Genomic DNA, 16,771 nt, shown 5'->3' with positions numbered 1-16,771 from the left:
GGTCAACACCGCGGTTTGGTCGCGTCCGCATTGTTACTTTGTGCCAGGAAGGGTTCTCAACAAGGGAAGTGTCCAGGCATCTCGGAGTAAACCATAGCGATGTTGTTCGGACATGGAGGAGATACAGAGAGACAGGAACTGTTGATGACATGCATTGCTAAGGCCGCCCATGGGCTACTACTGCAGTGGATGACCGCTACCTACGGATTATGGCTCGGAGGAACCCTGACAGCAAATCCACCATGTTGAATAATGCTTTTCGTGCAGCCACAGGACGTTGTGCTAAGACTCAAACTGTGCGTAATAGGCTGCATGATGCGCAACTTCACTCCCGACGTCCATGACGAGGTCCACCTTTGCAACCACGACACCATGCAGCACGATACAAATGGGTCCAACGCCACGCCGAATGGGCGCTCAGGATTGGTATCACGTTCTCTTCACCGATGAGTGACGCATATGCCTTGAACCAGACAACAGTGGGAGACGTGTTTGGAGGCAACCCGGTCAGGATTAACGTCTTAGACACAGTGTCCAGCGAGTGCAGCAAGGTGGAGGTTCACTGTTGTTTTGGGGTGGCATGATGTGGGGCCAACATACGCCGCTGGTGGTCGTGGAAGGTGCCGTAACGGCTGTACGGTACGTGAATGTCATCCTCCGACCGATAGTGCAATCATATCGGCAGCATATTGGCGAGGCATTCCTCTTCATGGACGACAATTCGCGCCCCCCATCGCGCACATCTTGTGAATGACTTCCTTCAGGACAACGACATCGCTTGACTAGAGTGGCCAGCATGTTCTCCAGACATGAAACCTATCGAACATGCCTGGGATAGATTGAAAAGGGCTGTTTTGGGACGACGTGACCCACCAACCACTCTGAGGGATCAACGGTGAATCTTCGTTGAGGAGTGGGACATTGTGGACAAACAGTGCCTTGATGAACTTGTGGATAGTATGCCACGACGAATACAATCATGCATCAATGCAAGAGGACGTGCTACTGGGTATTAGAAGTACTGGTGTGTACTGAATCAGGACCACCACCTCTGAAGGTCTCGCTGTATGGTCGTACAACATGCAATGTGTGGTTTTCATGAGCAATAAAAAGGGTGCAAATGATGTTTATGTTGATCTCTATTCCAGTTTTCTGTACAGTATCCGGAACTCTCAGAACCGAGGTGATGCAAAACTTTTTGATGTGTGTAAAAGAAAATTTAGTCCGTCCACAGTTCGTTGCTTTTCTTGAAAGCTGATAAGTAGTTGAATACTACAAAAAATCAACAGTATTCTCCTATTGATTCTAATTTCTGAAACTCTGTTAAAAATAACGTTAATCGTATTAATTTATCCGTTTTCAAGTGCTACCCGCAGATGAAGGCATATTTTCTAGACACAGGCGGCAGATTGGCTACTTACTGTTTTTTTGTATAATATGAATTAATTGTGAAGTTTTTAATTTACTACTGTTAACATAATTTCCTTTCTCTTTTATTATTTCATAGAAATCGTAGTCAGACTTGAAATCTTTTAAAGTAAATGGAGAACTGTGATTCAATACCACGTCACTTCATAAAAATATTTCCATACAGGGGTTGATGTCATTGTGCAGTACAATGGATGTCTGGTGACGACAGCGAGAAACTACCGTATAGAGCAGTGGGGGTAAGTCTCACACACTGAACGTACACGCGTACCTTAAGCCGTGTCAGACGGCAACCTGGATGTTATTGTCTCAGCAATGCAGTGCCATTTCTTGCGTAACGAGTTTGTTGCTCATCTCTGTTGGCATTATTATTAAAACGGCACTGATCGCTCTACACATTTTCCAAAATAACGCAATATTTCAAACAAAAGCTAGTTTTATGAATAAAAATTATCTAATTTTTTAAATATGGTTTAATTAAAAATGAAAAATGTTAGTACTGCTATTGTCGTTAACTGATATTTCTGTTTCTTACTTGGTTCTTAGCAATAAATAAATAAAACACCTGTTATAACCGACATCAATGAAATACCAAAATACCGGTATTCGGAAATAAAATACAGGTATCAGTTTTAACCACTCAGTTTTCCTATGCCTAATTACGTGGAGGCGACGATGCGTTGAGCTGCAGCGGTGATTGCATCAATTAGTAATGGGAAAGCGTCGGTTATTACACAAACTGCTGTAATACAGATATACAGCATCTCCACTTTCAAAGGTCATAGAGCGTTGTAGAAACTTTCCATGCTTGAATAAGCTGGTAATGCGTCCATCCGTAACTCATTTACAGTGAACCTGCAGATAATTTGGCCTCGCTCCCACTCCATGGTGTTGACAGTGCAAAGACTAACGACTGTTTGGTAGCCATCCCTCTGTTAGCGCGCTCACTACTAGCCCTTAGACCTTTTACTCTGGCTCGCTAACCACCTCATGTACACAGACCGATTTCTCTCCAGCTCATCCTTCCCTAACGATATATTTTTACCAATCAATTCCTACGCATTAATCAGTAATATAATTAACAATTTATCATATAGAAAGTGCACACAGAAAGATTTATCATCACTACAAATAGTGAAAAAATATACACATTTATGCACAGACAGTAATACTATAGCAGCAGTTTTATTAATGACGTAGTGCGTTTATGTCGCAACTTGGCATCACCGAAATAAATACAAGGCGCATCTCAATCGTTCGTTCGGTGCATGGTGTCCAAACCGGAGAAAACAGACACAGGAACAAAATAATAAAAAAATGGCTCTGAGCACTATGGGACTTAACATCTATAGTCATCAGTCCCCTAGAACTTAGAAATACTTAAACCTAACTAACCTAAGGACATCACACAACAAAATAATACGCCCACAAGTAATATTTCAGTCTGCATCAGAGAATGCGCTATTACGAAACTTCCTGGCAGGTCGAAACCGTGCACCGAGCGAGGTGGCGCAGTGGTTACCACACTGGACTCGCATTCGGGAGGAGGACAGTTCAAACCCGCTTCCGGCCATCCTAATTTAGGTTTTCCGTTATTTCCCTAAATCGCTTTAGGCAAATGCCGGGATGATTCCTTTGGTCCCCTCCCCCAAGTCAACCAACTGAAGCTTTGCACAGGACGGGGACTTGAATCCGGAACCATGACTTCACGGGCAATGCTCTTCCTGACTGAGCTTCCCAAGCCCAACTCACGAATTGTCCTCAGGGCTCCACTTCTGTCAGTATCTCTCTATCCTCTCCTACTTTCTGCTCAGCATGAAAAAATGGAATTTCTTTTGCACTTTTAATGGTGACGCCTTTAGTTTTAATTTCACAGGCACCTATTTTGACTGTTTTATAAGCTGCGTATCTCCTTTAGACACTCAGTTCTTTCGATATCTACACGTTTTCTCTGCATCCATTTCGCATTAACTTCCCTGCACGTCTTTCTGATGTTCTACATGACTTGTATTTCTGTGTGTCTTTATTTTATTGATTTTTAAATTTCTTGCCTTCGTCGATCAGTTGAAGCATTTCTTCTGCTACCCACGGTTTACCGCCATTAAATTCGTGATACCTATATTTGTATCTCCAACTTCTGTGATTGTCCATTTTACGGATTTCAGTTACTCTTCAGTTTAACTGAAACTGTGGTATACATTATCGCTTTATCGACAGTCTAAAGAGCTTCAAATGCACTTTGTCATTCCTCAGTACTCCAGTGCTCTGATTTTCGAATCTATGTCTGACCATTATGTAAACCAGATTGAATCCGCCCGTATCTCTATGCCTTTCCCAAGGGTACCTACTCATGTGTACCCATGTAAAGTAATTGCCATTTCCTTAATCTCCTTGTCTTGTTATTCTCAAACTGTGTGCTGAAGTTTGTTTCAGAACTTAAGTAGCTTTTTTCCTCTTTCATTTCTACTACCGAACACGTATTCTGCAGCAATTCTGTCTCATATCTCGTCTCCTGTTAAATCGTCCAAACGCCCTACGATTATTAGATTTACATCTCCCTCTATATATTGAGTTAACGTTCAAGGTCCTTATACACTCTGTCTTATAATCTCCTGCTTATGACGTCGGCAGGTATACCTAGACTAGTGTTACTGATGTTAGTTTGTTCTTGATACTGACAAGAATAACACAATCACTCAACTGTTCACAGCAACTCACGCTATGCCCTAACTTCCTGTTTATAACTGATCTTACTCCCATTGTATAAATTAGTGTCTTCTTTATTTCTGTACATTTTACTTCACAGTTCCTTAGTACGTCTATACTGATGCTCTGCATTTCCCTTTTCAGATTTTATCGCTTTCTTACCATATTCAGACGTCTGGCACTCTATCTCGTAGAATGTTACTCTTTCGTAGTTTATTCAGTCTGTGTCTCGTGGTTGTCCTTTCCTCGGAGATAGCGCTCCAAATATCTGAATTTAGGACTATCCCGGAAACTTTTTACAATGTAAAGGTCATCACGACACTTTCTTTTGAGTTACAGGCCACATTTCCTTGAATACACATAATATTTCTTTAATGGTGTGGTTACCATTGCCTTTTTTTTCCTTACGCTGAATATTGTTGCTGACTGTTCCGCATTCATCTGCTGTTTCCGCATCTCGAGGGCAAGAGAGTGCCCTACCTCTCTAGCCCCTCCTCGGCTCTCTTTACAAGGCCGCTGCCGCATTGAGGGTTACTTCTTACACGAGAAGTCTTCGGTCGTCTTTGCCGAAGATTTTTATTACAATCTAAACATTTTCTGGAAATGAAACCGGGGACTAAGCAGCAGTCGATAAGTTACAATTGTCTCTAAGCTCAGGGCAAATTAATAATCAGCTCAAGTCCTAGAAATTCCATTTTAGCGTGATAATTCAATGTATTTTAGACTGTTTCAACTATGTAACGCACGTTGGTTGGCTATATTGTTGTCGTAAATAGTGAGAAGACAGAAAAAAACAATAAAAGTTACCAAACAATGTAATATCATCCCCATTAAGCATAGATTTCATTGTAGGCCAATTCTCTCAAAGCAATGCGTGATATTTAAATTTATCAGTAACGTAAGTGATATATTGTCAGTTATGCATTTTCACCCTTATCTTACTTCTCTTCTTCTCTAACCAACAAAAAGTGAAACTTCATAGAAATTTGTTTATAGTAAAAGTCGGCGCGCCATAACTTTCAGAAACATAAAAGAAATGGAATGACACTACAAATTTATATTGGAATGAAATCAGGTGATTACATTTTAAAGTTTCGGTTGTCGACGTCTGAATATTCCTCAAGAGGTAGATAAGTAATAAAGGTGTTCACGGAGGAGGGAGGAACAACTGCACAAGTATGCTCTACTATAGAGGGCCAATAGAAAGATTCCAATACCAGTACCATCTCTGCAATGAAGCCGAAAAGAAACAGAATGCAAGACAGAGAGAATGCTTTTCTTTCCACAGACGCCTTTCGACAGCTGTTGGAAAGAGAAGAGCGAAGGCAGTTGCAAGATACCACAGGCAGCTGTTACCCGACGGCTATTGGATATAGCGAATAGTGCCGGTTGCACTAGGCCATTAAGGATCGCAGTTCTCAGTCCGTGCCTAGAACGGAACTGCGCAGTCTTCTTTTTCTGGTGCAGTTTCCTCGGATTACGACCAACAATGCAGCTGTAGTGGTTCCTTCTCCGTAAAAGGAATATAGGGAGCGTCACCAAAAGCGGGACATCTGGCTACTGTAAAGACATAAACGCGATACTCAAGGCATTGAAGCAGGAGAGTCTTTGCATAGTAGTACGTGTGTAATGTACAACACAGCCGACCGCTGTGGCCGAGCGGTTCTAGACGCTTCAGTCCGGAACCGCACTGCTGCTACGGTCGCAGGTTCGAATCCTGCCGCGGGCATAGATGTATGTGATGTCTTTATGTTAGTTAGGTTTAAATGGTTCTAAGTGGAGGGGACTGATGACCTCAGATGTTAAGTCCCATAGTGCGTAGAGTCATATGAATCATTTGAATGTACAACAGACAAAGTAAGAGAAATGCAAGTAACAGGAATCTGTCGCCAACGATGATAAAGTTAGCAGACTGTCTTGCAATTAAACGGAAACGTCGAAAAAGTTAAAGTACAGTGAAAGCAAAGGATCAGAATATTTATTTTTTTATGGGACCCGTAGATACGGTACATGTTAAGTAAGTCAGTGATAATGCTATTTATCAGGCGTACGGTAACACACAGGTGCAATACGCTGAACATTTTTGTCCGAGCCACTTTGACGCAGAATCAAACGGACACTGCATCCAAACTCCCAGTTTCAGCCAGGACGTTTGACATTATTTTAGCGGATGCACAGCAAGTGGCATGACTATGTATTCCCTTCGTCAACAGACGTGAAGCGGATACAATGTGCTTCATGGACAATAAGGTGATTCCCCCTTGTGGTGGTCAGATGTGGTTGACCGGATTCTTGACGACGAGTATGGCTGCCCTCACTTTCCCTTACAGTCCACAGTCGCGTCACTGTTACATCCGAATGCCCCACGAATCTAGATAATGCACAGTTCGACCAACTGGCCAAATGGAGACAGACAATGAGGCCACTTTCAAGATGTGTCAGGTACTTATAGCTCTGTTTCAGACGGTTACGAGGCATTTGCGTGTCCTTCATAGAAATCACTCAGCATCTGACGGTATTCACACCCGTTATACACACTACCAGTCCTGATAACAACACCAAACACGAACAACACCAATGCATTCCGGTGGCCATGTACGTGCCACAAAGAATTACAGTTCTAATGGTTTACATATACGCCGATGGTGTGTAGGTGTATGAAGTTACATTCATATCCGACCATGTGTTCTGGGTGCTACACTTTTTTATCAGGCAGTGTATATGATATGAATCACATGTGCCTACCCCAACACTGATCTTCACTGTGAGTTGTGCCACATCTTGACGCCTATTTTGCCTTATGCAGCGCACTAACAGCTGAAATTCATTTTCTAGGGTGATGGATGACGTGTTTTACTTGCTGCTCGCGCAATTTAGATAGGTATGAGCAAGCGAAGATCGTAGCCAGGCCCAGGATGTGTGATGGTGAGGGACGGGGAGGTGGCGGTAACTTGGGCAGGTATCGCGGTGGACGGCGAAATACTTTTGAGATTGCAGGACAAATGATTCCGACTACATTTGCTACCTGTACTAGTCAGTATGCAATACACGTGCCGCCTTTCTTCAGACTGATACCCAACTGATACACCGGTCTGTGTGGAAGGGCACGATTAGATTTCGGTTTGTGAAAATTATTATTATTATTATTTTTTTTCTATGGGGGAAGGTGTAAGCTACCCCGTCGCCCACCACCCGATTACGCGAGCGTCACGTACCACTCCGATTTCACAAAAAAATGGATTCTGTGGTGTCACCGCCAGACACCACACTTGCTAGGTGGTAGCTTAAATCGGCCGCGGTCCATTAGTACATGTCGGACCCGCGTGTCGCCACTGTCAGGATCGCAGACCGAGCGCCACCACAAGGCAGGTCTCGAGAGACGTACTAGCACTCGCCCCAGTTGTACGGACGACATTGCTAGCGACTACACTGACGAAGCCTTTCTCTCATTTGCCGAGAGACAGTTAGAATAGCCTTCAGCTAAGTTAATGGCTACGACCTAGCAAGGCGCCATTAACCATTTGTAACGTTGCATGTATCTCAAGATAGTCTCACTTGTATCATCAAGAATGCTGTATACCAAAGGACGATATAAAAGTTAAGTGTTCTAGTAGCTACGTTCTTTTCTTTATCACATTCATTACGAATCCTGTTCCAGACTTAACGCCAGACGGCGTGAGTTGACGCGTGCCCTTTCGGCTACTTCACTGTGGACTGGCTGCCTTAACAGATTCAGAAAAATGTACTTTTTACAAAGTGAACTTTTTATCGCCTATTGTGGATATTAATATGAGGTGTGGCTATCCTTCATCTTTATGACACCTTGAATTCTGCTGGAGATATTTTCAGTGATGTGTCTGTCTGTTGTAAGGGATCCATGCTTCCTTACTCAAAGATAAGCATATTTTACTGGTACAGGTCGAGGATAAGCGAAGAACCAATAGTCAAATGCCGAGTGCGTCCAACGAATGCTATTGTTGTAAATCAGTGACTCGCAGTTGAGTCAGTAAAGATGTGACGGCTGTAATGGTGCAGCGGGAGGAATCATATTGTACCGGCTGAGAGCATGTCCCTATCGCCCTGGGTTGACATCCAACAAACCGAATTATACTGACTAGTGACAAGTGTTTACCAAGAAATGATTATAAATATGGAATTCCAATATTAAGCGTTCACGTCTACCGGGCCGGCCAATGGATTGCAGTGAAAGGATAGCACGTGCAGATTTTCACAACGTGTGACGATGTTACAGCATATTTGACCTGTGTTGAGCTTAAACATGGGTAGAAATGTACAATAGTGCAATTGAGTGCCTCCAATTGCGTTTAAAGTGAATATATAACCTTTACTTTTGTAAACGTTTCGCGACTTAATAAAAAATCTCTGTCCTTGGAATACAGCGTAACAGAGCAGCGACAAACGATTGAAACAACTCGCGAAGCGGTCATACCGATTAGCAGTTATCCATTCGGTTAAAATCATTAACAGTAAAGGTTAGGCTGTTAAATTTTTAGAACGCTAATAACACTATTAATTTAATCGTGGGTGTTTCACTTTGGAGGAATGGCATCCCATTCTCCCTCAAAAGCCGATTTCAGAGAAGGCAGTGGTGCTTGGACGCTGGGATGAGGAGCGAAGCTGACCTTCCAAAGGTTTACATTGGGAAGGCCAGTGCATTTCAGGATTGTTATTGTTCACGAGGTATTGTCTCACAGATGCTGTCTTATGACAGTGCGTACTGTCATGCCGTTAAAACGGAACCTTTACTGGATCACTTTTCTTGTCCGTCTGTTAAGACCCATTTCCTCAGGAACGAGTTCATGTAACAGCTTCAGATTTATATCACACACGATGGTCTACGGTACCTTGCCGGTGTAAAAAAGTTAAGATTCTAAGTTATGGAATCAAGAGATATGGGCATTTATGTCACATATTTCGATAGTCGCAAAAAGACTCATCAAACCTTATAGGAAACCATATTTAAGTTCTTATAAAACATGATAAAATCAGATACAGTTTTTAATTTTGCACATACACCGTCAACTTTAAACCATACAAAAATACACTTAGTCTCGTTATCCTTACGAACATTGTGAGTCCTTACATCTCAAGGTATACTGGAACCGAAGTAAGATGTTCCGATGCTCCTATTAAAAACTTCTGACATTTGGAATGTGCGATAAGCAGTGAAGTTCCGCTCGTTGAACCATTGAAGGCCAAGCTTATCCTTAACATTATCACAATGTACAATTACGGCTGCTATCCACCCACAACCATGATGGTCAGTGTCACTCTTCGTGACGTATAGTTCAAAACTCCTCCAACAAAAACAGAAGGCTGCTTTTGCAACGGCATTGAACGACTTACCAGAGATGCCGCGTTACTGGAATCACGAAATTTGTCAAGTAGTAATGATTCACAGTAAAAAGGGGGAAAAGTCCGAAAATGGTTAATTTGTATTATATTACACAAAAGATATATTTTGTCTTTTCTTATCCGATTGTCTGTCTGTTCGTCTGCTACGACCCCTTTCTCTCGAGAACCGGTAGACAGACGTATATCGTGCCAGTATCGATATCGACAACAGGCAAAAATCGTCGAGATTCTCGACTTCCAGGATGGATGAACTATCTATACACTTACATCTACATCTACGTGATTACTCTGCTATTCACAATAAAGTGCCTGGCAGAGGGTTCAATGAACCACCTTCAAGCTGTCTCTCTACCGTTCCACTCTCGAACGGCACGCGGGAGAAACGAGCACTTAAATTTTTCTGTGCGAGCCCTGATTTATCTTATTTTATCGTGATGACCATTCCTCCCTATGTAGGTTGGTGTCAATTGAATGTTTTCGCAATCGGAGGAGAAAACTGGTGATTGAAATTTCATGAGAACATCCCGTCGCAATGAAAAACGCCTTTGTTTTAATTATTGCCACTCCAATTCACGTATCATGTCTGTGACACTACCTCCCCTATTTCGCGATAATACAAAACGAGCTGCCCTTCTTTGTACTTTTTCGATGTCATCCGTCATTCCCACCTGATGCGGATCCCACACCGCACATCAATACTCCAGAATTGAGTGGACAAGCGTGGTGTAAGCAGTCTCTTTAGTAGATCTGTTGCACCTTCTAAGTGTTCTGATAATGTACCGCAGTCTTTGGTTTGCTCTACCCACAATATTATCTGTGTGATCGTTTCAGCTTAGGTTATTTGTAATTTTAATCCCTAAGTATTTAGTTGAATTTACAGCCCTCAGATTTGTGTGACTTATCGCGTAATCGAAATTTAGCTGATTTCTGTTAGTACTCATGTGAATAACTTCGCACTTTACCTTATTCAGTATCAAAAAAGTGGTTCAAATGGCTCTGAGCACTATGGGACTTAACATCTGTGGTCATCAGTCCCCTAGAACTTAGAACTACTTAAACTTAACTAACCTAAGGACATCACACACATCAATGCCCGAGGCAGGATTCGAACCTGCGACCGTAGCGGTCACGCGGTTCCAGACTGAGGCGCCTAGAACCGCACGGCCACACCGGCCGGCCGCTCTGCATCGCGGTGTAGCTTGCTGTCCAGGTTTCGAGAGGGTGCGTTTCTGGATGAGGTACCGAATATGTTGCTTCCGCCTACTTACACCTCCCGAGGAGATCACGAATGTAAAATCAGAGAGATTCCAGCGCGCACGGAGGATTTCCGGCAGTCGTTCTTCCCGCGAACCATACGCGACTGGAACAGGAAAGGGAGGTAATGACAGTGGCACGTAAAGTGCCCTCCGCCACACACCGTTGGATGGCTTGCGGAGTATAAATGTAGATGTAGAGTGGTACCGTGCTGACATACAGGCCCTCTCAGTAAGATAACAAAAGGACGTCACATTGAAGCGAGATAGTGCTGAAAAATAGGGTTCTGTAGCCAAAAAAATGAGAGGAACCAACTTGTTTCCAGATAAAAATGTGTTGTATTACTTACTGAGCGCCCCTCGTATTTAATGTAGCACAAGACTGGTACTTCAGTGTTAGGCCCCTGTGGAGACAGGGGGCTGCGTACCTGTAGCGAGACGAGCACGGCTGAGATGAGCTGGTAGGCGCGCTCGCCCGGCTCGTGCGGCGCAGGCCGGAACGGCAGCAGCACGTGCTGCAGGCCGAACAGCGGCACCAGGATGGCGGCGGCGCGCGCCGCCTTGCGCATCCCCACTGGGGCCGGGTTGGCCGAGTGCGTGTGCAGCTTGGTGAGCAGCACGCGCACCACGTTCACCAGAAAGACGGCGCTCGCCACCAGCGACAGGCACACCGGCACCGTCAGCACCCACTGCGCCGTGCTGTCGTGCATCCAGCACCTGGCCACACAGCAGCTCAGTGAGCGGCGGGCGCGACACATTGCCCTCAGCAGGTTGTGTGCTGACACCATCAACACCCTCTGCACGATGCTGTCAGGCATCTAGCACTTTTGTACACAGACCAGACACGCACGCACACACACACACACACACACACACACACACACACACACAAGCACGCGCGCATCACATGCGTCAGTGAGAATGCGGCAGTCACTTCTCTCAGCTCCAAGTAAAACACTGTCTTGTAGCACTGTGGTAAATACAAGGTGTTTCAGAAGTAGCACTCCGTCTTCAGGACACAAGTGGCCCATCGAGACCATCCGACCGCCGTGTCATCCTCAACTGAGGATGCGGATAGGAGGGGCGTGTGGTCAGCACACCGCTCTCCCGGTCGTTATGATGGTTTTCTTTGAGTGGAGCCGCTACTATTCCGTCGAGTAGCTCCTCAGTTGGCATCACGAGGCTGAGTGCACCCCGCAAAATGGCAACAGCACATGGCGGCCCGGATGGTCACCCATCCAAGTGCCGGCCACGCCCGACAGCGCTCAACTTCGGTGATCTGACGGGAACCGGTGTATCCACTGCGGCAAGGCCGTTGCCCTGTTTCATAAGTGACGGTTAATAATTCACACATGAAAAGTACAGGCCAAAAGTAGCTAAAAAGCTCCTACAAACATGGGTCCACAAATCAACCGCTGACGAGAAACAACACATTTTCTGTTGCGGTTCATCAGTGTCTATGAACATATGGCATCTCTAAGCGTTCAAGTAGGTGCTCGAAAAGTGGTCCATGCGTCTGCATGCAACATTGATCTCGTCTCTGAAATGAGTTGCGAAGCCTCTCATGCAGCCCTGGGGAATTCTGTACATGCTTGAAGGCTGCTTCAATCTGCAAACGTAATTCCTCAAGAGAGTTGACCTCGCTAGCGTAGACCAGGCTTTTGACATGTCCTGACACACTCAAATCCATGGGATTTAAATCCAGAGAACCTTCAACATCGCAGCGCGTCAGCAATCGTTGGTTAATATATTAAAAAACTAAAAACCCGCCTCGATTGCGAAAAAAGCACCTAGTGTTAACCCAGGTTTCGGCGTAGATAACTACACCATCTTCAGAACAACAATAAAACCCACAAGTGCCTAAGAAGACCTTTGTCAATGATTACACCATAGCTACACATTTAAAATACGAAACAGAAAAGGAAAACACAAACAGTACATATGTACAAAGTCAAAACCACTACTTAACTTAATAGTGGTTTTGACTTTGTACATATGTACTGTTTGTGTTTTCCTTTCCTTTTTCGTTTATAAATGTATAGCTATGGTGTTCTTTTAATCATTGACAAAGGTCTTCTTAGGCACTTGTGGGTTTTATTGTTGTTCTGAAGAAGGTGTAGTTATCTACGCCGAAACCTGGGTTAACACTAGGTGCTTTTTTCGCAATCGAGGCGGGTTTTTAGTTTTTTAATATAAATCCAGAGATCTTGGAGGACATGGCACAGGCCGTCCTCTACCTGTCCTATGTTGACCATACGTCCGAGTTAGGAGCCGGCGCACTCGTAAATGAAAATGTGTCGCAGCACCGCCATGCATGAACCACATGTTCAGGCGTCGGTTCAGTGGGACATAGTCACGTACATCTGGAAGTACAGTCTGCAGAAACGGGATGTACCGCTGTCTGGTTAGTCTCTGTGGTAACAAGTGTGATCCAATTATGTGGTCTCCGAGCAGTCCTGCCTAGACGTTCAACGAGTAACGTTGCTAATGTCTTGATACGTGTGTTGAATTACCACTGCCATTGGACCAAATATGATAGTTATGGCAGTTAAAAGTACCTCCACGAATAAATCCCGTCTCACCCGTGAACTGAATAGTGCTTACGCACAGGAGATTCAGGGTACACACTTGTTGTAACCACTGGCAGAAATTCTCTCTAGGAGGAAAAACTGCGGTGTTGAGGGCTTGCACTCGCTGGAGATGATATGGGTAGAGTACTTGCCGACGTAAAATCCGCCTCACATTGCTATGACTGAGGCCACGCTCTTGGGTAGCAATGCCGTCCGCTGTGGCCGAACGGTTCTAGACGCTTCAGTCCGGAACCGCGCTGCTGCTACGGTCGCAGGTTCGAATCCTGTCTCGGGCATGGATGTGTATGATGTCCTTAGGTTAGTTTGGTTTATGTAGTTCGAAGTCTAGGGGACTGATGACCTCAGATGTAAAGTCTCACAGTGCTCAGAGCCATTTGAACCATTTTTTCGGGTAACAATCCCCCTTTTCGAAGTTCTCGGACGTTCGCGTACGAAACTCCCCGTTCTCTAAGGCGCTGATGTAACCGGCTAAATGTACGCCCGTCGGGCTGCGTGCGGAGAGGAAAAGATTTTTCATACAATATTGCAGCCTCAAGGGCACGCCCATGGGCTTTGCCATACATGAAGTGCATGGCAGCGTGCTCTTCATTGGTGTAAGCTCTGTCCATGGTGCCTTCACGTTCGTTACTGATTGTGAAGCCGTTACGGCGCAGTGCACGGAGAGGAAAAAGAAGTAGGTGTGAGAGGTGGCCATTGTCTTTGACAATGGCAATTCTCATTTATATTTCTAACAAAGTAACAATACTTAATGCAACTGATAGTCGTGTTCTTCTGAGAACACGAGTTTGATCCAAATAACATCATTTTTTGATCGTAATAATATCGTTTAATTTACTAAGCACAGACTTACTGTCAGTCTCTGCAAACCAACACCAAGTTATAAAAGAATAACCAGAGGAATCGAACTGTTTTTATTGATTGAATAAGTTAAGAATGCCCACTGTTTCCTATATTTCCTTATACTATTGAGTCCACAGCAGGAGAGTGAAAGAAATGAATGTACGAAAATAATTACAGGAAGAGAGTTTGGGGAGAGAATAAGGATCGAAGGATATTTAGCGATTGTGGATGTACGATAGGGAACAACTAGTTGATAGGCAGCGATTATGGAAGCTCTGAAACTTCAGCCTTTGGCTGTAGCGACGTGTAGGAAGGCTGGATAGTCTGCAAAACTCACGTTTCAGTCTTTGGGAAGAAAAGCGCGGGATATTCCCATTATGTAGAAGGGAGGTTTGACTGGCAACTTTAAACCGGGGAATTTCTCAGCTGATGATTGGTTGGGAGCCGCCCCCACCATGAGCTGTCAAGCGAGAAGAATTGTAGCGTGGGTGCGAGTCGGGACTGCTGCTGAAGACTTGGACGAGAGAGGACGCTTTTCTGAGATGGGTCGAGCCATGCTCGTTTTAAGTGTGGGAAGTGTGCTATATTTATGATTAATGGTTTCATATTAGGTGAACAACCTTTTTTTTGCAGCTAGACGTAAAGTAATATTAAAATTTTGGGGGAACGAAATTTACTTAGGTAGGTAATGTGCGGTAGTAGGTGATGTAAAATTGTTGCTTTCCTTTGTGATAGTAATTTGCAGTTTTGGAGTTCTATAACAATTGCACGGTGAATAAATTAATCTAATTTGTTTGAGAATGCAAGTTCATTAGGAAAAATGAAATATGTAATTGCGTGTGGCAATTTATTTCGTTTTAAACCTGGCACTCACCACGTGGGGTTGATCAAGAATTTTATGCACGAGTGCTAGGGACCTATACCATGTAAGTAGGAAGTGTGTTATTACATGAAATATGCGTGTGAAATTAAGTACTGTTATAAATTTTCAATTTCCTTACGTAGCTGATATCTTGAAAGATTTAGTAACGTGGTTCCTTTGTTGAGGACACGTGGTATCTAGTGTGAAAGCGTGTGTCAAATTTTAGCAAACTTGCTTATTCACGTGTATTGGAATGTAGAGTCACGTGAGGAGATTTTCTGGATAATTAAAATTGCAAAGCGGGGAAAGAGATTCGGAAACTGATAACGTAGCCATGAATTTTGGCTGCAACAAAGTAAGCAGTTCATCTTGAGTGTGTGTATTTTGTATGTGTAACTTTGGAAGCGTTTTCACATTTCAATGGGTGAATTTGTGTCGGGAGTAGCCAGCAGTACAATAGTGGCTATTACAGTGAATGACGAAATAGGCGCGGAAGTTATATGTAATAATTTTGGTTTTCGGTGGAATAATTTTGAGTAGAGATAGTTACTGTATGGTGAATATCGGAACTGGCAACAGCTCGATCCTTACGTTTCTCCTGTGCATATGTTGGTGCAGTAATTGTATGTGCACGTTGATTAATGGATATAGTTGTGGAATATCCTTTTCTTTCGATCCAAAAGTGGGGACTTGTGGTAATAAGAGATACCATTCTGTAGGACACCATAGTTTTAGTAAAAAGTCAGATGCGTTAACGATAAATAAAGATACAAATTCAGATGCGTTAAATTTTACATTGTTAATAAAAAGTCAGATGCGTTTAAATTACATTGTGGAATCTGATGCAATTTCATGCTGTGTAAAGATCAACCGCGTTAATATTTGTTTAAAGAAGTGATTTTTTTGTTCTTATAATTATCTGAAATGCTGAATGAATAAATCAATTTGTTCTATAAAAATTCAAATTTGAGTCGGAACGTTCTTTCTATAAGAACAGACAAACCTTTCATTAATTTGTTTCATTATCAGCTGAAAAAGAAATTTTATTTAATAATTTTACCAAATGTTTGAATGTCAATCATTGGGCCAAGCAAAATTGACATAGCTTTCAAGTTAGGGCATTTATGCAAAGGTCCCGCACATAAATCAGTTGCGCATAATGTTAAACTGAAGCAGTAGTGGGTATCTTGCAGGTGCACAAGCGCAAACAGACAGGCAGTCTATTCCAAACCTTGAGATACCAACGTAGATACCGTGGTATCCAGCGGCTTTTACAGTTGGTTCCCAACTCCAATTAATGCGATACCTCGGCAACTGTTTTATTTGTGGACTCATGTTTATTGGAGCTTTCTTAAGCTACCTTTGGCCTGTACTTTCCACGTGTGAATTCATGACAATCACTTCTGAAACACCTTGTACAGTGATACACAACAAAATAACAGAGACATCATACCCACAATATCTAGCTCTCTATTGTTTTGCAGAATTATAACACTGAGTCTTCATGGCAAAAAACTCTTGAGTATACTGATCCTCAAGCTTGAACAGCAACTGCAAGACAACAGAGGTATCGCAACACCCACCCTGACATTATTGTAGGTGCCCTCGGCCAGACCGAGTTCAGCTGATGCAGGAGAGAAGTAAAAGCTCTCGGCTCACGTCAAGCCTTTCTGAAATAATTTGTATTTGACGGAGTATTCCATTAGTTGTTCACT

At 43.4% G+C, this 16,771-nt stretch overlaps 1 protein-coding gene and 1 pseudogene across 1 annotated transcript in view; both read right to left on the bottom strand.

Moving 5' to 3' along the window:
- The window catches only part of LOC126235023 (calcitonin gene-related peptide type 1 receptor-like), a 40,566-nt gene that overhangs the window by 13,819 nt on the left and 9,976 nt on the right, over nucleotides 1–16,771 (bottom strand). Inside the window, exon 5 of the mRNA XM_049943759.1 lies at nucleotides 11,192–11,480. Coding sequence (XP_049799716.1) covers nucleotides 11,192–11,480 — 289 coding nt within the window. The remainder of the gene's footprint in view (nucleotides 1–11,191; nucleotides 11,481–16,771) is intronic.
- On the bottom strand, nucleotides 11,966–12,083 carry LOC126238405 (5S ribosomal RNA; annotated as a pseudogene).

This window comes from Schistocerca nitens, chromosome 2 (assembly GCF_023898315.1).
Source record: "Schistocerca nitens isolate TAMUIC-IGC-003100 chromosome 2, iqSchNite1.1, whole genome shotgun sequence".
Lineage (NCBI taxonomy): Eukaryota > Metazoa > Arthropoda > Insecta > Orthoptera > Acrididae > Schistocerca > Schistocerca nitens.
Note: the sequence above shows the minus strand (reverse complement) of the source record. Positions and strands in the feature narration are given on the sequence as shown.